Genomic DNA, 24,071 nt, shown 5'->3' on the forward strand with positions numbered 1-24,071 from the left:
CAAATGGACTGTGACACTATGGTGGTAATTTTTTTCATTATGTCAAGTACAAACTTACTAATTTTTGCCCGTTATCTTGTCTCACACCACTGTGGACCTCTCAAAGGGTAGGATTCTGTTTTTTTGACAACCTCCTAAACCCTGATTAAAACAAAGCAAAACCCACATTACACTAATTTCTTCTTTCAAAGCATAGAGTCTCTAGACCTTTCCAAAGAAAAAGTAGCCAAATCATTAAAATAAAATCCAAACAATGCATTTTTCCTTCATCTTTAGAAGAATAGAACTTTGGGGCTGAAGTTATCCAAGATAATTCAACCTAAGACATAAACCAGAGATACAGAAAATCTCAACTCCAGCAGCGTAAGCTTGGCAAAACTATGGGACAACTGAAAGTATATTAACAATGGCAAATGCTGAGCAATTTGAGAAACAGTCAGAGGCAGGAGAGCCATGTAATGAATATACTCTGTATATCTGTAGGGTCCATGACTACACATTATATAACAAACATATTTTCATTTTTAAGGTACAAATTGCATGTTTCAAAGCAGCTATATATCTGCCAACTGCACATTATTAAAAAGGAAAGAATAGTACAAGTTCACACTTTCTGTGAAAAATATGCAGAAAAGAACATGTTCAAGTCCCTTATGTTTGCCACAATGCTGCTTAACACCACCTGAAAAAGAACCAGAGTATCTGCAGTTTGTTGAATTATGAATTATTCTTTAAGAAACTAAGAGAGGCTTCTAAATCAACTGCCCTTGTCCTTATGGGGGACTTCAACTTGCCAGACGTCAACTGGGAACACCACACAGCTGATACCAGCAGGTCGAGGAGTTTCCTGAAACACCTTGATGACAACTTCCTGGTACAGCTATTAAAGGAGCCGACAAGGAAAGGTGCCCTTCTAGATCTGTTACTCGTGAACAGAGAAGGTGTCATGGGGGAAGTGGCAATTGGTGGCCATCTTGGCCATAGTGACCATGAAGTGGTAGAATTTAAAATCTTTGGCAATAGGAGGAAAACTGCCACCAAATCTTCAACCCTGGATATGAGAGCAGACTTCAGGCTGCTCAGGGAACTAGTCAGTCAGGTCCCCTGGGAAACTGCTCTTGAAGGCATTGGGGTCCATCAGTGCTGGCTGCTTTTTAAGGGCCACCTCCTAAGAGCTCAGGAACAGGCGATTCCAAAATGCCGCAAGGCAGGCAGGTGGGGCAGAAGGCCGGCTTGCCTGAACAGGGATCTTCTTCTAGAGCTTACGAAGAAAAAGAAGGTGTATGACCGCTGGAAGCAGGGTCAGGCAATGAGGGAGGACTACAGGGGTGCTGCTTGCTTTTGTAGGGAGAAAATTCATGTGGCCAAAGCTCAGTTAGAGTTGAAGCTGGCCAGTACTGTGGGGGACAATAAAAAAGGCTTTTTTTTAAGTACGTTAATAGCAAAAGGAGGACCAGAGACAATATTGGCTCATTACTCGACAAGAATGGTCAACTTACAAACAGGGACATGGATAAAGCAGAGACGTTTAATGCCTTCTTTGCCTCTGTCTTCAACATTGATAATGGGCTCTGGGACCCCAGCTGCCCCGAGTTGGAGGACCGTGACTGTGGTAACAATAAACCCCCAGCTGACCCTGAAACTATGCAGGACTTGCTGCTCCACCTGGATGCATACAAGTCCATGGGGCCCAATGGGATTCATCCTAGGGTGCTCAGAGATCTGGCTGATGTCATTGTGAGACCTCTCTTAATTATTTTTCAATGGTCTTGGGAATCTGGAGAGGTCCCAGTTGACGGGAAACTGTCAAACATTGTTCCGATTTTCAAGAATGGCAAGAAAGAAGACCCTGGTAATTATAGTCTCACTTCAGTACCTGCAAAATTATGGAGAAAATTATGCTGGGAGTTATCAAAAAACACCTGAAGGACAATGCAGTCATTGGTCACAGCCAACACGGGTTAGTGAGAGGAAAGGCCTGTTTAACAAACTTAGTTTCCTTTTACGACAAGGTCACCTATCTAGTTGACCAGTGGAAGCCAGTTGATATTTTTTTAGATTTCAGTAAAGCTTTTGATACTGTCTCTTACAGTATCCTTCTGGACAAAATGTCCAGCATACAGCTTGACAAAAACATAGTGCGATGGGTGAGCAACTGGCTGATGGGTCAGGCCCAAAGAGTTATGGTAAACGGGGTTACATCAGGCTGGCGGCCAGTCACTAGTGGGGTTCCCCAGGGCTCCATTTTAGGGCCAGTTCTTTTTAATGTTTTCATAAACGACTTGGATGTAGGACTAGAAGGTGTTGTGAGCAAATTTGCGGATGACACCAAACTGGGAGGAGCTATTGATTCCGTCGAGGGTGGAGAGGCCTTGCAGAGAGATCTGGACAGATTGGAGAACTGGGCATTCACCAGCCGCATGAGGTTTAACAGGGGCAAGTGCCGGATTCTGCACCTGGGAAGGGACAACCCTGGCTATATGCACAGACTGGGTGATGAGACGCTGGAGACCAGCCATGCTGAAAGGGACTTGGGGGTCTTGGTCAACAGCAAGTTGAACATGAGTCAACAGTGTGCCCAGGCTTCCAGGAAGGCCAACCGTATCCTGGGGTGCATCAAGCATGGCATTACTAGCCAGTCTAGGGAGGTGATTGTCCCACTCTACACTGCGCTGGTGCGGCCTCGAGAACTGTGTGCAGTTTTGGGCGCCACAGTTCAAGAAGGACATAAAACTATTGGAGAGTGTCCAAAGGAGGGCAACAAAGATGGTAAAGGGTCTAGAGGGGAAGACATATGCGGAGAGGCTGAAGTCCCTTGGTTTGTTCTGCCTAGAGAAGAGGAGACTGAGGGGAGACCTCATCGCGGCCTACAGCTTCCTCACGAAGGGGAGCGAAGGGGCAGGCGTTGATCTCCTCCCTCTGGTGACCAGTGATAGAACCCGAGGGAATGGCCTGAAGCTGCGACAGGAGAGGTTGAGGTTGGATATTAGGAAAAGGTTCTTCACTGAGAGGGTGGTTGGGCACTGGAACAGGCTCCCCAGGGAAGTGGTCACAGCACCGAGCTTGACTGAATTCAAGAAGCGTCTAGATAACGCTCTCAGTCATATGCTCTGATTCGGCTGGTCCTGTGTGGAGCCAGGAGTTGGACTCCATGATCCTTATGGGTCCCTTCCAACTCAGGATATCCTATGATCCTATGATTTGTAGGAAGCTATCTTAAATGCTAGATGCCCTTGATAAGAACATAAAATATGGAATGAACCAACTAGATACTACTTATTACCTAGCATACGTATACAAATAACATCTATCAAACACAGGAAGTTTCAGTAACTCCCACTGACTGAGGGATAAGCATGATTGTGGTCTGGATGCACTTTGCTACCTCATGTGTCACCAGTTTGTTAGCAGAACCATCAGGAATGAGGTATTCTCCTTTTTGTTCCTGCTTTGGTCAGAAAATGCTGACCTTTTAAAACTCAACTTTGTGAATAAGCAGATTAATTTTGAGAAGACAAGTTTTCTTATGAAGCCAGCAGAAAACTAACCTAACAACAACAAAATTGCCAGCTTTGTCAGTAGAAATATCTGGACAGTCTGTGGACTTGCGCTTTCTACACAGCTGGGAGATCTCACTGTTCACATTTTCTGTGAATAAACTTGAGGTTCAATTTCATCCTACTAAAGGAAGGGAACACTTTTGAAATCTTTTCGCTCAGAAGAGAAAAGTTTTCCTCCAAGCCACACCGTACCCCACTTTCCAAAGTTCTGCACTGTCCACGTTCACCAGCATCAGAAGGAAGAAATACGGCAAGAAAAAGGGGCAGTGATGACAATTGATTTAGCTTTGCAGAATTTTTGCTAGGCGCTGTATGTTTAAAATATTACACTGTGTCTGTTTATGTCAAAGCTACACCTTCTAAGGTGCCAAGCACCTTCAGAATTGGCTTAAGCACACACAAGCCCATTGAAACCACTGGGGAAACTTACATAGCAAAAGCTAAATTTGCAAGTTTAGCCATCAAGTTTCTGGGAAAGCAAGAGTAACAACATTTTTTTCTAGAATCAGACAACGCTAAAATCAACAAGCTTCTAATTAGAGATTCTGAGCATCTCTTTAATGTATGCCAGTAATAACAGACAACTCACTGCGTGCTAATAATTGTTTTATCTCCATCCAGCTTCACAAAGCCTTTGGCTAAACTGAGGGTTCCTGTAAAGGATTATAAATGCCTTTTTGGCAACTTCGCACATCAAAGTCAAATAATAATAATAATAATAATAATAAGCAGCAGCAGCAGCAGCAGCTACTTTGAGTCCAGGACACATAAATAAATAAATCTGTATAAGGAGGACTTCCAGACATTTTGAAACTATAGTTAAATCTCGTAAAAATCACGGTGTGGTAATTCAATACACAAATGCTCATTGCTGAGATATCTTCTTGAAGCCCAGAGAAGCTGAATTAATTGTTTCATTAGTTTACTGTAGTCTGTAATTCCTAGCTCCAAATCTCTTCTATTCATTGTCTATCACCATGAGACCTCAATCAAATCAGCATGATTTATGAAAAACAGACGAGGAGACTGCAATATACAAAGCGTCTTTTCTTTACTAAATGAGCTTATATGACACACTTCTCAACCCCTAAAAATATTTCCAAATGAAGTATAGTTCATTACTGTGGGTTTTATTATTTTATCTATTCCAGTAGCACTTCAATACTTTTTTGAAGAACAGTAGTATAAGTATTCAATGTTTGTATTACAATAGCTCCTAGAAGTCTTGACCACATTATTACCATGTTATTACCTTGACCACGCAATACACATGGATTCTTGGGTTAAAAAAGACATAAATCTCATCTACTGAACACAGCAGACAGATAAAAGAAAAGAAATAAAGACATCTGTTTAGTCTTTCTACGGTCTGATTGTTTTGTAAAAGAGTTGAGCAAGATATTCAAAACTGCAGAAAAAGCCTATAGTTAACCCAGGGGTTGAGCCCAGATTTCTGGGAGACAGATGTATTTTCTTAGTTGTATGGCTAGTTCCAGGTTTACTGGATTTTTCTTTTTATTATATTGCATAGAATGGATCATAGCAAAAAGCAAGAGAAATACAAAAAGTATGTATGCAGTAATATTTCCATTGGGTAACCTATTCAAAAGAAGATAAAATTCTATGCCCAAATGTCAAAGGCTTATATATGTGTGTGTACATGATTTCATATATATACATATACATATATGTACTGTATATATATACACATCTATATATGACTGCAGAAATTATGAAGCCAGAAATCCAATTCCACCTGCTATATTGTGTCTAATCTCACCGTGTTTCTTTCTATATCTGCTTTGCTTACATAGAAGTATACATATATCCCTCGATGAGTAGCAATGCTTGGGAAATTGAGCTGTTGAAGCATCTTACATGTCCTTTTTCCAGCTATTCACAGAGGAGAAGCAAGCCAATAGCTACTATTCTATATATTTCTGAGGAGTTTGTTTTCATTATCCGATACATTTAGGCTTTTCATTATCCCACACATTATAGTTTTTCTGTCCCCAAAATCTTGGTGTCAAAGAGAAAACAAAGCAAAACAAAAAACTACAACCCACCTGACACCTCCATTTGGTGATGAGGAATCTACTGTGTGATGATTCTTTCGATACTTTATACTTCAAATTTTTTTATTGACGAAACAAAGTAAATGTAAGATGTACTTGTGTCTTAGTTTTCCTTTTCAATTATGGATAATAATTTCATAGTTAATGGTCCTGTTTATGCTATACTTTATGGTTAACTCATTCTTTGATTTGCCTTACGGGCAAGGAATTATTTCAAAGGCAAAAAACCATTGTTTTATAGTTTTATGGTATGCTATTTAGAGTCTCCTATTGTCTAAAATAAATTGACTTTCTGGTAATCACATGATGGTTATATCTTACAAGTATGTCTGGTGTGTTTCCTGTTTTGGGTTCGCTTATCAAACCGAAGAAAAGTTCTCAGAAGCTGGTGGTGGATGGAGAGAGACAGAATTGGCAGCTTTATTACAATTCAATATTTTTTTCTGACAAAGGCATAGGAAAAGAAGAAAACCACATTAAGCATAATAACACAAATGAAGGGCTTCAGAGGAGTCTAACTGCACCAAAAAAAGTACCATCTCCATCCAAGGATATTTTGGCCCTTCTCCGTGGTATTGTAAGTTGAAGTTCATCCCCTTCTTCTAATTTTGCAATGCCTGGCAAAAGATTTGGAATATTTTAAAGTTAATATTTCAAATACATTATTTTCATAAACGGTATTTAAAAAGTCATTACACATCATCTTACAAATATAAGCATGGCTTGTTACTGGTGACAAGTGCTTTTTTATATTTAGGCACAATTTTACAAATTTCAGCCTACCCAGAGCTGATACTTAAAGCCCTCAGTGGAGCTGGACCTACTTTCCACTCTGTACTCAGCACATCACAGTTCACTTAAGTAAACGCTGCAAAAATTCATAACAGTGGCATACCCAGATTCCTCATGTTATGGTGATGTGACAGTCAAGGTCAGCATTGGGTATTGCTAGTCCTAGACCACTCTGTTCCCACGCTTCTGGAGGAGGTCTCATGAGCTTTACCAACCAAATGAAGTTTCCAGACATCAGCTGATCCACTGCAACTGCAGAGCACAGAAGTCTGCTTCCTGCCAGCCGCACATCAGCTGATGTGATAACCAAAAGCACCTCGCCTTCAAGTTGCAGTCACTGAGCTGAGAGCACATCTAACATCTGCTGCGACACATGCTCAACAGCATGAGACATTGCAGTGAGATTTGGTTTTCCAGGTGAAAGCAGAAGGGTGGGAATTTGGGAAGCAGGAACTGTGAAGTGCCGGGATGGAGTAGGGATCCTAGTTAAGAAAGGGTGGGGAGTAATACAAGGGTGAAATAAGAGGATAGGTGAGATTGAAGGTGGTTATGATACCAGAACGTGCGGGTGGAGGGGCAGAAAGTTAAAGAAAATGTTTGGACAGCCTCAGTAGTGTTGCAGAAAAAGTTAGTTGACACTTGGAGCTAGCAGCTTAAACATTAATACTAGTTAGAGTAGACAAAGCTAGTAGCTTAAACATTAATAGGTAGAGCAGACAAAGCCTATAGATCGTGGCATATGAACTGTAAGGACCGTATCACACCATGCTGAACAGCTCACTACAGAATGGGCCAAAACCGACCTGGGAGGATGTGATATTGTATAAGAAGATGACTACCTAGCAACCGCTTAGTAACGAAACAGTAAACAAATCAAACCCATAAAAAAGCATTGCTTTGCTGTTGGTCCAAACTATCACGTAAGAAGATAGCTCCTAAATATTTTATTGGGATAATGAAATGTGGAATTCAACCCCTAAGTTAAACTGAGTTCTTCAATAAGGACAGTATGTACTCCTTTTGTCTGCTTCGGGCATCTAACTGAAAGCACCAAAATATCTAACCACATGATACAGCCAATGGAGAGAGGGGAATTGTTCTTTTCACCTCAGTTAGATGCATACCCTCCAACTGCTGATACTTTATATAAAACCATATTTTTGGTAAGTATTTTGTAATTTTGCAATTAACCAGATCCATGAATGCAGTCCATTTTCTTTACAACTGACACAATACTTAGTCACCCAACAATACTGATTCTATTTGATACAGTTTATTTACAAACAAAGAAAAGGAAAACGTAGATGTTTACCAGCAGTATAGCAAGAATTATTCGGATAAGACTGTGGCATATTTTGGATGCAACGAAACAATGTCACCAAGCTGAGATCATCACCAAACACGTGGGCCTTCTTCCTCTGTATTAGGTGTCCCATAGCAAATGTTGTATCCGTATATAAAACCTACAGAATGAAGGGGTGCAGACTTCAAACATATGGTATGGAGACATTAAAAATCCTTTTAAAAGCCAGTGCTGAAGCGAATTGAGCTTTCTCACCTGGCCATAGATGAAAAAATATCCTGTTTCTTTGATCACTATTTTATTTCCTTGTTCTTCCAGAGCTGTTCCACGTTTAAAGCTCAGCAGCCAAGGGACAATGCTTGAATCATCTAAAAGAAACAATAATTTTTGAGTAATCAGAAAGAAAAGTTACTTTCTTCATTTTCATCTGCCAACAATTAAAAAAGCCGACTTCTAGTCAAGACTTCTAGTCTCACTAGATGGATTTCCCCACTGAAAAGAGGATATTTGCAAGGGTTGTCCAGATGCAGAGACCTCTTGTTTTTTTCAATTCAGCGACATAACTCAGTTGCTGCTTTGAAGTTAGATAAAATTGGATGGAAGAGTTAATACACGGAATAGTTAGCTAGAAATCATGGAACATACTCTTACCTTTCTGTTGGATATCACTTTTGCTGTCGGCGATCAATTGCAAGCAGGCCTGCAGCACTGCAAAATGAAAGCATTTTGAAATCAAAGAAATATAAATCAGTACTAGAATAGAGTAAGCTTTTGAAACTACTTAAAAAAAAAAGAAGAATAAAGGACATGAAAAAAAAATCTTCTCTCGGTCTCACCACTTATTTGAAAACATAATCTATTAATTTTAACGCAGATCTTACTCAGATGTGCCAAAACAAAATTCATACCACAACATGCACTAGATAACTTTCAGAGATCATGCGGCTAAGCAGGAGGCCTCAGATAGCAGCACAAGTAATACTCACTTGTTTTAATCTCTGGTCCTAATACAACTGAAAAATGTAGCAGTGAGCTAGGAATCATCAGATCAATTAACCTCGTTAATTTTCTACGCAAAAGCTCAAAAAAATCCCCTGACTCTGCCAGCTATGACAGATATCAGATTTTCGATTGATGTTTACTATATTATTTAAAGAAGTTAATTTCCAGTCATAGTTGCTGTAAAATATTAGTCATATATACTGGTTACATGGTACTTTCAAAAAAATTCTCAAAATCCATATATAGGTACTTTCAATATGTTTACAGATACCCACATTCAATCAACCTATACTGAAACTAAGGGAAGATAGAGAAATGACTGTAAATTAATGCGCATATAACAAATAGTTTAGTATCTGTCAAAACCAATGCGTTACTCAGAAATGTACAGACTGGCGACACTAATGAAACTAGGAATTCGATCAGTGAAAAATATTGCAGTATGATAAAATATAGGCTTGCAAGTGAAACAAAGATCGTTTTAAAAAATCTGCTAAACATAAATGTCAAGGAACAGGGTAAAAGGAAAAAAGGATAGTTGCATTTGCTTAGAGCAGACTTTAATGTAAATGTCTTATTCTAGTGCTACTTTGAAGGTTGGAAAAGAGAGTAGTAACATTTACTGTACTTGGCAGACACCAAATGAATTTACTAAGAGTCAAGAGAAGGATATTCTGCCATAGATTGCTGAATCTCCATTTTTGTTTACCTCTTTTCAGGTAAGAAGGCTGTGCATGAGATTTGGCCACTCTTGCTATAATAGGCAGTGCCCTACTCCATGGAATCATAGAATCGTAGAATCATAGAAGGGTTTGGGTTGGAAGGGACCTCAAAGATCATCTAGTTCCAACCCCCCTGCCATGAGCAGGCACACCCTCCACTAGACCAGGTTGCCCAAAGCCTCATCCAACCTGGCCTTGAACACTGCCAGGGATGGGGCATCCACAGCTTCTCTGGGCAACCTGTGCCAGTGCCTCACCACCCTCACAGTGAAGAATTTTCCTAACATCCAATCTAAATTTACCCTCCTGTTTCTACATCTGCCAGTGGTACCCACATGTGCAACCAAGTGCCCAGCAGCACAAACCTCTTGCTGCGCAGCAGGGAGTGAGAGGATTTGAGTAGAAAGCACCCTCTCCCTGTATCTAGGTCTCCTTTCCAGTGGCCCTGCCTGAGTACCCCAGAAGAGGGCTGGATGCTCACCAGCACCCAGCGGTGCCAACTGGCAGCCGACAAAGATTCAAGCGCAACTCTGGGAACGCTCCAATGCCACAATGATCACACAACCTGTGAGCCCTACTTACGTTAATGGGAAACGCTATCCTGCCAGCTCCCGTCGCCTACACTGGAACGTGTCCTTGAGTTCCACTAATACTCATCAATAATGTGCCAAAATCTATAGATTTTCAAACCAAAAATGTAAAGGCATCTGAATTCCCTGCCTTCTGATAAGGAATAGAAAAACCAGGCCAACACAAAATTGAAAAAGGTATTATATTCAGGTCATTTTTTTTATCACAATTGTGAGTGACAGAATTTTCTGAAAAAGAAGCTTCCAAATAAAATCAAAATGCAATTTTCTGGAGTTGCACAACAAAGCACATCAGGCATTTTATTTCACAAGGTATTCATTCACCCTCCTTAGGAGCAAAGTGCCTTCCTAGTGAATGGAATTTGCTGATTCCCTAGTATTTCAGTAAACTAAAAAATGTTCTTTCTTGCTTTTAAAAGAACTCACTAGTGTGGCCACTGGATTTTTCACTAAGCAAACAAGAGAAGATTTATTATGATTCACACTGACCAGAGGCTGGGTCCAGCTGGGTACCAACGAGTAGTGTCCACAAGCAGTGAAAGTTATGGCTACTTTAGCAACTCTTGTCAAACCTGCTCTGTAAACTTGATTGATATTCTTGAAACTATCCTGCTTCACAGTTTGCAAGTCTGGATTTATGTTTCAGTTGTTTGCAGCACTGAAATACTGGTCATCATTGCTGAGAACTGCTACACAGTTAATAAAATCAGCAAGTTCAATACAGTCTGAGGTCTTTTTAAAACACAAACCAACAGTCCTTTATTCTACGGATATCAAATATTCATATATGCTCTAGAAAAATCTGTCTCTTTTTTTGGTGTATGCAGATAGAAATAGGGCTCTGCAGAATATTTTCTCCACGGAGAAAAGCAGTGTCATTCATGACAATAAAGAGAATAGAAATTAGCACAGCGGCTGCTTTACCTAAAGCCAGAAAGGACGAATAAAATAAAAAAAAGTGTTTGAGTGATTGAACAACAACATGCTTCAAAAAATGTTCAGAAGCCAAGACTGACACATAACTATTTCCAGTATATACAAGCACTTCACTTTGACCTCAGTGGAACTACATACATTCTTAAAATTAAGTAATTCATTCAAACAAATTCAGAGTAAACAACACTGCTATTAAGGAGGAGATATGGGTATATAGAGTATATTTTCTGGGTAAATTAAGGGATTTGCAGTAAAAAGTTAACATTGTTAAGAAATGTTAGCAATTCTATTCCAAGAAGAATCCAAATCTTTCCTGAAATACAATATCAAGAATATATGCATAACAAAATATGGGTTGAATAGTTACTATCAGTACTGAGCAGAATAAATCAAAAGCTCTACCCGAATGCCCTTCAGGCTAGTGTAAATCAAACCTGAGTATCAGCTTTGTAGTCTAAAGGATTTTCGAGTAATTAATAACGCAAGCAGAATACAGGATTCATAAAATACGTCTTAAAAATGTGTAAAAATATCTAGACTGAGTGTCACCATGAGGTCTAGCTATATAAAACAGAGTGTATCTAGAACAATAAAGCGTACCCCATCCTCTTGTGAGTTCATATAATAGGTTTGCTCTGATGAGCTTTTTTTTTGCTTTTTTTTTTTCCTCTGATTTTAATCGCTTTGCAGGGTGTGGGTGGGGAGAAGAACATTTCAGAGTCGGTCTTCTTCCATGAACAGAACAGCCAATTCTGAAGAAGTCAGAGACTCCAGATGCCTTTAGAAACCACAGCCAGCACATGAAGGGATGTGTTCTCCACCGGTTGAGCAATGTAACCACAATTTAAAAAAAAAAAAAGCTTTTGCAGCAGGATAGAAACACAGCCTTCTGCATATCTGCATGATTTAAGACCTGATATTGGTAAAATCAAATTTGGCCTCCCATGCAAGTTTTTGTATTATTTAACTTGCATAATCATTTTAATATTCTGCATTCTAACTTCATAATCCATCCAAACAAAATTTCAAGTTTATTATCTGTAAACTCATGCATAAATTTTGAAGTTTCAATATCTGAGGCTTGAGACGACTATCACAAATTTTGCTGAAATAAAAACAACAACAAAAATGAACTTTAAAAAACAGACCTAAACCTTGTTTAGGTTCCTTCTTTGGTCTAGGTCTGTTCTCTGTAGACTTCCCGAAACATACTTCAACACTAGATAATTCAATTTATAAATAATATGCATGTTCTTGAAAAATTTGCAGTTCTTCTTCCCTTAACTTCTTTATTCCTTATCACAAGAGATCTTCTTTTACTTTTTGCTTGTGCATTTTTATATACTGGGTAATGTGGTGCTTTTTAATTAAGAGGTCTTTATATGGCATTAGTCATGGATTAAATCAGACCCTGCATTGAAATAGCTTGGTCATTAGTTACAGATATGAATCATATCTTACAAATATCTTTGAAGTATTGGTAGCATTATTTTGACCTTAACAGAATTACCAGTAACATGTTACAATCAGAATAACAAGGAACTCATTCACGAAGAATTAAGAATACTTTATGTTGACTTCTATTATACAGTATAAAGCAGAATATTGTTTTTAACATTACAGAACATTTGATTGCACAATGTTCTGCAATAATACACAACACTGATTTATTTATTCGGTAAGTGGCATCCTTCATGTAAAATTGCAGGCATTGTATCAAGTAATTTTCTATCCTTTCACATAGAAGGGCCGACTTCCTTTTGAGTTAGAGTGTTGTCAGCAGAAACAAAATGAATACTACTATCTTTTCAAGAAGTAGACCTTTCTCTTTTTTTTTTTTTTTTTTTTTTTTTAAGAGAACTCTTGTATTTCCCCTCTTCAAACAATAAAATAAGAAGTATTTTGAATAATTGGTGAGGGAATTTTATATGTGGCAGTTGGTTAGACTAGTAACAAAAGGTTAGGTTTCTTGATTCAAAAATCACTAAAGTCAAGTTCCCCTTATAAAAGTTCTTGCCATCCCTCTGTCACAGAGATCTAAACCAACAACATACGGAGTCAAAACACTTCTAAGCAACAAAGGTACCAATTTGGCAGTAAGGCAATTATACCAAGAACAATGGCAAAATTCTCACAACTTATTTGCTACGCTTGCACGTCAATAGTTATTTCCCGTGGACGCAACTGATATTGGGGTAGAACCCAGGAACTGCTAGTAAAAAAAAAAATTGCCAAGTCACATGCCAGGTTAGCCTGCCTCACCGCTTTGTGGAATCACTTAGAATTTCTCCTCAGTTCCTTCAACACACACAATCAGACTGGTTGAGATGGATAACCTCAATATACCAGAGTAAATATAGTCCCTGGGTGCTCCAATCTGCCTAACATTGCCTGAATTTGAGTTTCCAGAAGACCTGATGCTCACCTCCCTAGCTGACCACGGGAATCAGAATCCCACAATAATGATCGGAACAAGGCACAAAGAGAGCATGTAAATGAAACCTGACATTTGCATATCGAACTGGCTTAGGTAATGGAACATATAGCTTGTTTCTGGACCCAAGCACATACAGCTTAGAGAGAAACATGCAGACAAGGCAAGCAATAATTGTGAATACGGTATAAAATTCAGGAGAGGTTTTTGTTGTGTAGTGATTTTCCTCTACATGCAAAATTCATAAAAAGAAAGACAAATAAGAAAAATTATATCTGTTCTTCTGTGTTCTGATATGGCGTTTGCCAGAAGTGGTTAGATGATCTACCTGCCTGCATATTAATAATATGTGCCTTTCAAAACCACCCATTAACTCCTACTCATTGTATCAAGAGCTCTGGTTCTGACTGCTAACTGTACAGATTTATTTGAAATTGATGCTTGAAATTCATCTCTTCAATCTACTTCAGCTGGAAATTTTCTCAAGACACACAATTTACAACTACTGATGACTAACAGTTTTATGCATGAACACAGATAAATAGATACCCCCCAAAATGTGAAAGAACAACATTGTGTTAGATTTGTTCTCATTCAATTGTCATTTATTTAAAATTCTAATTTGTGGCCACTTTCATGCACACAACATCAAGCAAATAGAAAAAAAAAAATAATGGAAATTCCATATGTTCAAGATGGGCTGTGCTGGGTCTAAAAATAATCATGGGGCATCGATTTCTGGAATTTAATAATTAAAGTTTAAAAAGAAAACAGAATTGAACCACAACTTTATTTATAAATTAAATAGTTTAAATAGTTTAAATATTTACTTCTGCTCTCTGATGAAGCACAAGAGAAGCAATTGTGTATCAGTGACATTTTTAAGTGTTCACTTTCTAAGGAATTGGTCTGTGTTGAAATGAAATTATGGGTCAACAATTAATTATGAGACCATACTCTACTTTGAGACCTTGTTGAAGCAAACAGAAATAAGACAAGAACAAGGCACCTCACTCAACACCCTAATTTATCTGCCACTGTAGCAGAATGAGTGCAGCACATCTGCAGGTCAGTTTGGAGGCTGCCAGGATTCCGGTAGCCAGAAATGGACGCAAGAAGATCAAAGTACAGGGCTAGTAATTCTGGGTACGTGATCAACTAACAGACAGGATTCAGCACCATGAACAACACCATATTCTTTTATTTTACTCACTCACTCACCTAAAACAAAATTTAACATTGACTAGTAGGTTCATGGTCATCAGTGAAATCTGATCTGAGAAAAAGTAACATCTTACTGAACTCTGACAAGTTAATTTGCTGTAATTAGAGCAGGCAAAAAGGTAACCCTGTCTAACAGATGACCTTTTATATAAATGTAAAGATTTGTAATTTACTTTTTTTCTTTTTCATATAAAAAAATATGATGGTCATGTTAGAAAACAGTTTTGCAGTAGGTCAACCTATGTAGCTTTTCCCTTCTATATGAATGTTCATATTCTGTGCTGTCATCCATCCTAAACAATTTTAAAGCCAGCTATATCTTTTTCTTTTTCTTTAAAAAAAAAAGCTTACAGAAATAAGTAGCTTAATGAGAATTTTATGTGAATAAAGGTAAATAGGTATAATCAGAGGTTATGTGCTACCTGATGAGAAGAATCTTAATTTTGCCAGAAGCACAGCTGAGCTGCCCAAAGCCCTCTTGTCCCCCACACACCCTCAACAGCAATAAGAATAAAGGTGGAAGCTACTGGGAAGGGAACTGGATAACTTGCAGAGTACTGATGCTATAACACTCATTTAAGAAAGGACATGCCTCCTTATTTTCAATGACACTTGTGCTTTGGATCACTACTTTTATTTGGGAGATGCTAGGGTGGGGAGAGCAAGGAAGCTCTGTGGTTCCTGTGATAGGAAACAGGCTACAAGAAATACAATTTAAGCAATCTTGTCCTCAGTCCTGTTTGTGAAATCACTCTTAGCTAAGACCCTGAACCAAAGATAACTAATGAAATATAATAAATCTCATTTAAACTTAAGGATTTTGGGTGATGTCCTAAATGAATATTCTCTTTTGAGAATATTGAAGATAAGTAGATTGATTATACTCTAGAACTTAAATTTCATTTAGCTTGCTGAAGCTTAAGTGAAATACATTTCACATTAATTAGTCACTCAAAAGCACAGTTTAAGCAAAGTTTGACTTAGTCTTTAGGTACAAATTACTCCATTTCAACTTCATCTATTAATAATTTAAAATATCAGCTTTCATCAGTTAAAACAATCTAAAAGTATCCATAAGAGGATTGAACTGATTTAGCAACTCAGGAACATTTTTAGTTACTTGGTGCAATTAGAGTATGTATGAAAATTGTTATTACAAAATTCCGTATTTCATCCTATCAGGCATCATTGAGTTTGGAAAGAGAAAAACAAAAAAAGTGTAGGCATTTTATCCCCCAAAGGAAACAAATATATCCTATTAATATTCCAGCATTATAATACACATCAGAGGTCTCTTTTATGGAGCACAGTCTTCAGTGTTCTGAAGGCCATGACAGAAAAAAATCTTACTGGATACATGTCCCTATTAATTTTGCTAATTATATTAATAGATTGTCTTAATGTAGAAATGATGCTGAACTTCTGAATTCCTTGTAAGCTGCCTCTTTTGACAGGTACAAGCCAGCTTTTCTTTGAAAACTCCTACTTCCCTAAAGTTAAGGAGCTTTCTTGTTACTTCCCTCTTTTAGGATGAGCATGTTTTCCCAGAAAAATGACTTGGCATTTTTAATAATAGCTTTCCTTCCCTACTATTGATCAGAGAGAAACAAGCTAGGCATTAGCTTGAGTTGAGACTGATGGACCTAAAGCTGAGCAATCTACTGTCTGAAGGATTTAAAGTTGCCTTACTCAACTCTACCACATCATCCAGAAATACCTCCGTTACAAGAAACAGATTTGGGATCTAATGTTCAAAGTTCAACCTGCAGATAGCATGAATATCTAGCACCTTAGACAGTATGGCAACCATTAGGAGAATATACCTACAGTTAACACCATCCATTCAGCAATAATTCTAAAAACCTTAGTGGGCTCTGGGAACAGGGATCGGCTGACAGGAGAAGACACGAGTCAAGCGCTGCTGCCTTTCTCAAGAGAGTATCCAACTGCACCATCCCAACCCACTCCACTGGCTGCTACTTACCTGTTTCTTCTGTGTGGATGACAGACCTTCTCCCCCTGTTTCTGCTCCCGTTCCAGATTTCCTTTTGGAAGCTTTCAGCTGGGTCAGGACCAGGAAGCCTGTTCTCCTAACCGGGATAAGTGACAGTCAGTGAAAGCAACCTCACGTTTGCTCATCCCCTGCAAGCCGACAGCCACCCCTCCAGCTTACCTGCCTGGCGCCAGCTGCAGACACTTGCAGGAAGGAAGAAACAGGGGTACCCGCTTTATTTTCATCAGGGGACACGGGTGGCCGGTCTAGCAGAGACCTTGCCCGGACCCTGTAGATCAGCTCGCTGCGCAGAGCTTCTAGTTCTGTTTTCAGGGTGATAACATGGTAAAAAGACACTGCTGCAAGACAAGAGGACAGGAGCATTGCAAGCCACAGGAATGTGACAGAAAAAAGTCCCGTGGTGCCTGAAGCAGCACCAGGGGGGGCAGAGGGAGAGGAGGCGGTATCCTTCTGTTGGATGACGTGCACACAGTCCACGGATTTCATCGCTGCTCTTTCCTCACTAAAGCCAGAGGGAGAGTTCAGCTGTCCCCTTCCGAGGTGCAATCCATGTTACCAGTTGCTCTCTGAAACTAAGGGCATCCAGAATAAGTGAACAAAACGCCCAGATCATTTCCTGTCATATGAAGCTGTTGATAGAACCATTAAACTTAATGTACAGAGTGAACGTCTAAGATTCAGTCTCCATTTAGTTTTCTTCTTTCTGTGCAGCATTTTGGAAATGAATACTTTCTCATGAGCTGCTTGCTCAATCTACCTTCCTCCTTTCACTTTCAACTATTTATTTATGTGGCAGCTTGCCATGATCTTTAAATTTAGGCACACCCCGTACCACTGGTAATTTAGAGCCTTATCTAGAAGTGCAGAAACAATGTAAAATTTCCTGGCAGCATATCATCCAGTGCTACTTAAAAGGCATACACATATGACAATATGTGTGCCTCTCTGTGTGTGTAGGTATATAGATGTACTGTGTATATACATCATTTCATATATATGAATATAGAGATATTCATATCTAAAGTGCCTATATGCCTACGGAGGGGACAACCTATTCAAACAAAAATTTTTGTGGTTTCCTGAACACTATAGTGAAAAATATTCCCAGGTATGAGTAATAAATTACTGGTCTCTCAACTGTATGAAGCTGAAGATTCTGCAAGTTAAGTACATCATACTTAAAAAGGGATGACTTTTTATTAAACTTATCTAATAAATATAGTTTCTCCACAGAGTTCAAGGACCTGAATTAATGCAAAAGGGGACACAGGGAAGTGGGGAGAGGAAACTTGGTGTGGGGTGGGAGGCAACTAGAAGAGGTGAGAACTAGAAGATGGGAAAGAATAAGGGAGGGGAAAATAAGAATGAGGCAGGGAAAGGGCAGACGGGTATAGAAGGAAAATAACATTTAGAAATGTTATTAAAATTAAAACAAAACAAAACAAAACTTTAAACATGCATACTTAAGTTTCTCAGGTGAGTTCTGAGTGTCTGGCTTAAGCTCATCTTTTTAAGATTTTACCAGTCCTTTCATCTTAAAACCCTGCATCAGGAATTCTTCTCTGCAGCAGCAAGGGTACCTAAATATCCTAAACATGTCCATATACTTTTTGTGTTGTCTTCTCCCACAGAATTAAAGTTATACTCTTCTGTTAAAAGTTTCAGTCGTCTGGGACAGAAAAAAAAAATAAATATGAAAAAGCATCACAATTAGGTCTAATATCAACAGGTCAACCCTGCCACTGGAATCTAAATTTTTTTTTTACCCTGTAAACAGATTTTATCTTTGCAAGAGAGAGAACTTTTACTGCTCTGAATGCTGTGTAATGAATCGTGATGGCAACGCTTGTCAGAGTAGTTCAGATCAAGTCGATTCTGTTGGGAAGGAGAAAGAAGAAGGAGCAGTAATAGACTAGCAACTTCCGTAGCCTCTCCCACTTCTATTTCTTAAGACTATGAGAAATTGAGGGTTATTATAAGTTTTATCATCTTCCGTTGTGATGCAAGGCACTCTTTTCCTTACTTTGCCTCCTCTAGCAACCACCCAATATCCTGCACAGACAAGTAATTCTTCCTAAATCCAGAAGAAAAAAATTATTCCACATATCTTAACATGCCCCTAGAAGGCATGTACATACTGTGAGAAATGATACAGAAATCAGTGCAGGGCAGAATAAGAGCAGAATACCATACAGTTTCTATATCTATTTGCAAGGCTAAGTTAAGGTGTAAATAGAAGGAATTTTGAAGGAAATTTAAGATGAACCAAGGTAGGTTTTTTTGGAACAGAATAAGCAATTATTAGAACCAAGCAGACATGCCTTGAAGTATCACTAGACATCAGAACATTACCAGCCAAGTACTGACTGTGTTCCAAAAATAAAATGACAGTTGGAAAAAAAAATGCTATTTAAGAAAATTAAACCCAGTATGAGAATGAAAGTTATAACTAGCTATCCAGGAATACTGAGAAAGAATTGGCTGGTGAGGTCTCTGAGGTCATTAACACATAAGAAAATAACAGACAGGTATATAATTAGCATCACTCTAGTCGCTTCTAGAGAAAATAGGCTGTTCCCAGCCTCCATACCTTCTTTAAATGGGGTCATTATTTGGGCTGACAAAATAATTGTGATGACACAGAGGACTTCTGTAAGACATCTGGCTTTGTCTTCCTTATCATTAGGATAAATGAGAATTTCAAAGGGGAGATGAGGAAAATCAGCACAGCGCACACACGGCAAATTGTTAAATTCAACAGATATTTCTAGTTGTGTATCAAAGGGACCACCGTTTGCTTCATAAGCAGTTAAGTGATTTGAAAGAAAATACAATTTTAGACAACTCTTGTGATGACAAAAGCATAGTGGAACAGTCAATGATGACAGTGAGAGATCAGTCATGAAAAACAACAATTGCCTAGAAATATACTAAGTTGAACAACCTCCATTTTAACACAATCAAATGACGCTTCAGTAAATTGCAGACTACTAATTGCATTAAAGTAGAAACTCAGAAAAATGATTTGAAAAAACCCAAAACCCAAATGAAAAAAACCCAACCATGCTAGTTGCAGAACCTAGAGCCTGGAGTCGGTGCCTCGATGCTTGCCACCATGTCTTGTCATAACATACTGTCCTTACGATTCCTCTTATTGGCAGAGCTGCAAAGTAGTCCTTAACCTGCTTAATGTAAAGTCAGTAAGATTATCACACGTGCAGTTTCTTCTGCGTTTTAAACTCAGGTATGACCAAAGAGGACTAAGGAGTGCTCAGATTAGCCTGCCATTAGCGGACATGGGAGGGTGTTGACTCCAGCTGAGCATGAGCTCTCTGTGGAACTTTCGTGTTGATACAGAAGTGTAATTGGAAATACATACTGGAGCAAAATATTAACCAAAAATAAGAGGAAACAGTAACCGTGCTTTTATATCGACAAAACTGTTTGCATATAGTTATGACCACCAAAACCAAACAGTGAAAAGAGTTCAGAACAAAAATCCAAAATGAATATGAGGCCTCAAGAATTCATCACAGACACTGTATCCAGTTTGTGGTTAGCAGCCTGCTTCTACTGGCCAGCTTCTCTGAAAACCCTTTGGCAAAAGTTTGAGCCATAATAACTGGTTTTGGCTCAAGACACACATGCTTTGCTACTCATGCATGCAGTAAAACCTCAGGGCAACAAGTGACCACCTCAAGACCAGTTCAAAGCAGCGTTTTCCAAACTATTTCTAGGAAAGAAAATGCCACTGCACTGAACTGCAGAAACCCAGTCCTGATCATCTAACTCTGGAAGCAAATAGGAATAAACCCTTTCTGAAAATATGGTCCTATTTTGCACAGACAGTACAGCTGATCCACGCCCATACACTGAATCGAACCATTTAGTGCCTCCTTAACCCAAAGAATGAGCTACATTGAACGTTCAGGTTGACTGACTAAGGGACCTCTTTAATTTACCCAAGGAAGACTATTAAGAAATGCCTTGGCTATTCTAAGAATTTTACTTAGCCAACTCTGAAGGAGGGTCAATTTAGATTAGATGTTAGAAATAAATTCTTCACTGTGAGGGTGGTGAGGCACTGGCACAGGTTGCCCAGAGAAGCTGTGGATGCCCCATCCCTGGAAGCGTTCAAAGCCAGGTTGGATGGGGCTTTGGGCAACGTGGTCTAGTGGAGGGTGTCCCTGCCCATGGCAAGGGGCTTGGAACTAGATGATCTTTAAGGTCCCTTCCAACCCAAACCATTCTGTGATTCTATGATTCTATTAAGTCTTTTACTTTTGAGAAAAAGAGCAATCTTTTAGGTAATACTCAAACTAAGAAGAAAAAAAGCCCACTACCACTGAAGACTCTTGATGGTGAGAATGTTTCACTAGGGGAAATGGATTCTTGAACAAAATCAAGGCTGGTTAAACCTTCCAAGATGTTACAGCAGAAACAAACCCTGTAATTTCTGCAAGCAATTAATTTTTTTCATTTCTGTTATGCAAAGTGTCAGATTAAATGATCAGGATGGGCCCTGCTAACCTGAAAATTTATAAAACATCATCACTACATCTGCGGGGAACCAAGGCAGAGATAGTAAGCAATCACACAGGAAATTTGTGGTTGAACTAGAAACTGAACTCTTGATTTCCTGAAATCCAGTACTGTACTTTAACCACAAAAGCATCTTCTTTGAGGGGGAGGAAAATCCCATAATAAAGTTTAACATACAAAAGAGAAGAAGATGATTCGAATCGGAAGACTTGGATAAAAACGCAATTTACTGAAGAAATGTAAAAGTTTACTTAAAAATAAATGTTCTGTTTTTAAAAGGGAGGTTGCGCAGATGCTGCAACCCAGAGATCCAGGCAAATGTCGACGGCCATACTAAAAGTATGCCTCCAGTGGCAAAGGTCCAACTTCACATACTTCTGAAGTAGCCACAAAATGGAACTGGTCCCTGCGGTTATTACGAAAAGAAAAAGGCCACGATAGCCTGCCTTACTACACAAGACAGTGCGAAACAGACAGAGGAGCAAACAATAAGCAAAGGTTCCCTTTTAAGCACATTTCATTTCAAGTCCTTTCTGAAGATGGACAAAATGGATGGACTATGCTGGAGGAGATCAGAATAAATCCTGTATGAGAGTTTTTTGATATTACAGATATCTGCATTAAGAATATTCATAGACAGTACACATTCCCTCCAAGGACACTTAACTAATTCTTTCAGCCATTAACTGCAATTTACACAGTAGCAAAACCAGGTAAGTTCCTGCCTCATAGATGGATCCAAAAATCACTCTATTTTGGATACTCTGCTCCTGTGGCTCTGTATCTTATATCATATTACCTTAAATTTTAGGAAGCTGTCAAATACCTTGCAAGTAAAGGATGTGTTATACAAACTGTTAAAGCCTTATTTGATACATTACCTTGTTAAAAAGAAAAAAAAATTCTACAAGATTTTTCTGAAGCAAAAGAGATATTCTTTTCTCTTTGCCTTCTCATTTCAAAATTGCCCAGGATAACACAAATGTCTCTGCACATTTTAGATATGCCATGCTTGATTTATTCCTTGCACAAGACTTTATTTCTCTAGACATCTAGACAATTTGGGTCCAAATCTGGCATGCATACTATACAAAGGAAACACAGAGCTGACTTGCAGCCATCATTATTTTTTACGTAGTTATTACAGTTGCTTTCAAAGAGAATAGGAAATGGCACAGGAAGGAAAAGCAATTATTTTAAGTGTCTCTCAAAGTATGCAGCAGCACCAACAATAAATATAAAATAATTTTAAAAATATATAAAACATAAGAAGAAAGCACAAAATTTATATACTACAGCAGCTTAATGCCAGCCTCCTCCCCTTCCCCCCCAGCCCCATGATGTTATAGCAATTCCTTCTTACTGCACAGGGAAAAAGGAGCTCTGTCATACAGCTGTAGCTCACTTCTTTTATAGTCTCACTGGCTTGGCTATCCAGCAACACGGATTATTGCATTTCTCCACCTCTTCGACACTATGCAACTTGACAGATTTTGTACAGATGGGCTCAAAAATGCATTTGTATGGCAGCAAAATAAACAAGGAGCCATGGCCCTTCGTGGGGGAGTGGCCGCTCTGCTTGCAGCTACAGTCTGTGGACCTTTCATAGAGGGCACAGGACAGGGATCCAAATCTTTTCAAATCACAGCATTATTTCTTCATAGCCGCATCCAGTTGCTACACTGTCCCTGAGTCCTCAAGGACAGAAAAGAAAGGGTTCTCTGCCTGACCTTTCCCTTTGAATTTTTGTAAATACTTAGCCCACACCAGACGTAAGCATAACGCAAAACAGCTGTAGAACTTCCTTTCTTTCTCTCTTCAAGCAGCAAAAGCTGTTCCTTAGTTGCTCATCAAAACTAGGGGCAACATCTGCCTTGGTACATGAACATCCGTTTTGTCAGCAACCTTGCAGTTTTGCATTATGCAGCTCATTGCTAAAGATTATTAAAGATGTATCTCCAATTATGATTGAAAACATGTTCTGTAATACATTAAAACCAGGTCTACTTTTAAGTTGTATTGCCTTTCAGAGAAAGAAAAAATTCCTGTTTTTTCAAGATCTAGGAGAGTTATTCTGTCCCCACCCAAGCTGAAGCATAACAAATTAATCACGGCAAGGTTTTCAAAACATTTCCAGTAAATATTCGTTGTATTTTCCTTATCTACTTACAGAGACAGAACTCTGTAAAAAGTCTAAAATGAAGACCCTGAATAGGGTCCAACAAAGCGTTTGAAGCTCAGGCATGTTCAATATCTTTGGAGCAAATAATCTTTGTTTAGCTGACGGTTCAGTGTTTTCTCAAAACCTTACGTACCCATACTATCTTTTTAACAGCGAGCAAGTCCTCTGCCTTTGGCTTGGGTTTCATTTCTAGCATTTTAGGTTAGTCATATGCCCTTATGAATGTTTACCATGATTTAAGCAGTACTTGCACATTCTGAGAGAAATTAAAATACTGTATTTTACCTTTATCTATCATCTGATATGAAGGCCTATACTTATCTACTAAGCAAATGAATGTAACATCATGAAACATGCCAGGGCATGGTTTCTGTTGCACTTTGTAGCCCAGTTGCTTATCAGCTTTCAAATAAGAAAAAGCAAATGCAAGACTCATATTCTTCAGAGAAGCACTGCGCAAGTAAGGTTTAGGGACATAGTTCGTAAGACAGCAAACTGTGTTTCATTCAAGAAGGGCAGTATTCAACATGAAGTACCCAAATTTGAGTTGCTCCTTTACTTTTGTTCCTTCTTTTTAAAAAATTAGAAATACCTTTTTTTTTTTCATTCAAAATTAATAGGTATCTGGAATAAAGTGTCAAAATGTACCTGCACCTCCCTACTAATTTCCTAGGTATTGGGTTGAAATTCAACTA

General features: G+C 38.7%; 1 protein-coding gene across 2 annotated transcripts; it reads right to left on the bottom strand.

The window, feature by feature from the left end:
- Positions 1–5,066: 5,066 nt before the first annotated feature.
- Positions 5,067–22,683, bottom strand: TNFSF13B (TNF superfamily member 13b). 2 transcript variants are annotated; one of them, XM_075740372.1, is made up of 7 exons: positions 22,558–22,683; positions 16,812–17,224; positions 16,623–16,728; positions 8,382–8,438; positions 7,986–8,098; positions 7,740–7,890; positions 5,067–6,252 (listed from the first exon to the last, which is right to left on the bottom strand). In XM_075740372.1, the coding sequence occupies exons 2-7, from the start codon at positions 17,136–17,138 to the stop codon at positions 6,140–6,142; spliced, it is 867 nt and encodes a 288-aa protein (XP_075596487.1). In that variant the 5' UTR covers positions 17,139–17,224; positions 22,558–22,683; the 3' UTR covers positions 5,067–6,139. The 2 variants fall into 2 exon arrangements, with proteins under 2 accessions (XP_075596487.1, XP_010298037.1); XM_010299735.2 differs by lacking the exon at positions 22,558–22,683 and having other exon boundaries at positions 16,812–17,267.
- Positions 22,684–24,071: the final 1,388 nt, after the last annotated feature.

The sequence above is a fragment of the Balearica regulorum genome, chromosome 1 (genome assembly GCF_011004875.1).
Source record: "Balearica regulorum gibbericeps isolate bBalReg1 chromosome 1, bBalReg1.pri, whole genome shotgun sequence".
Classification (NCBI taxonomy): Eukaryota; Metazoa; Chordata; class Aves; order Gruiformes; family Gruidae; genus Balearica; species Balearica regulorum.

What these genes read in the sequence shown, in the direction of transcription:
- TNFSF13B (XM_075740372.1), bottom strand. Translation starts at nt 17,138, where the DNA reads ATGAAATCCGTGGACTGTGTGCACGTCATCCAACAGAAGGATACCGCC. An exon ending in AAGTGATATCCAACAGAAAG is followed by an intron (nt 8,099 to 8,381) that starts GTAAGAGTATGT and finishes TGTTTCTTTTAG; the next exon opens with ATGATTCAAGCATTGTCCCT. An exon ending in TAATTCTTGCTATACTGCTG is followed by an intron (nt 6,253 to 7,739) that starts GTAAACATCTAC and finishes ATCTTTTGCCAG; the next exon opens with GCATTGCAAAATTAGAAGAA.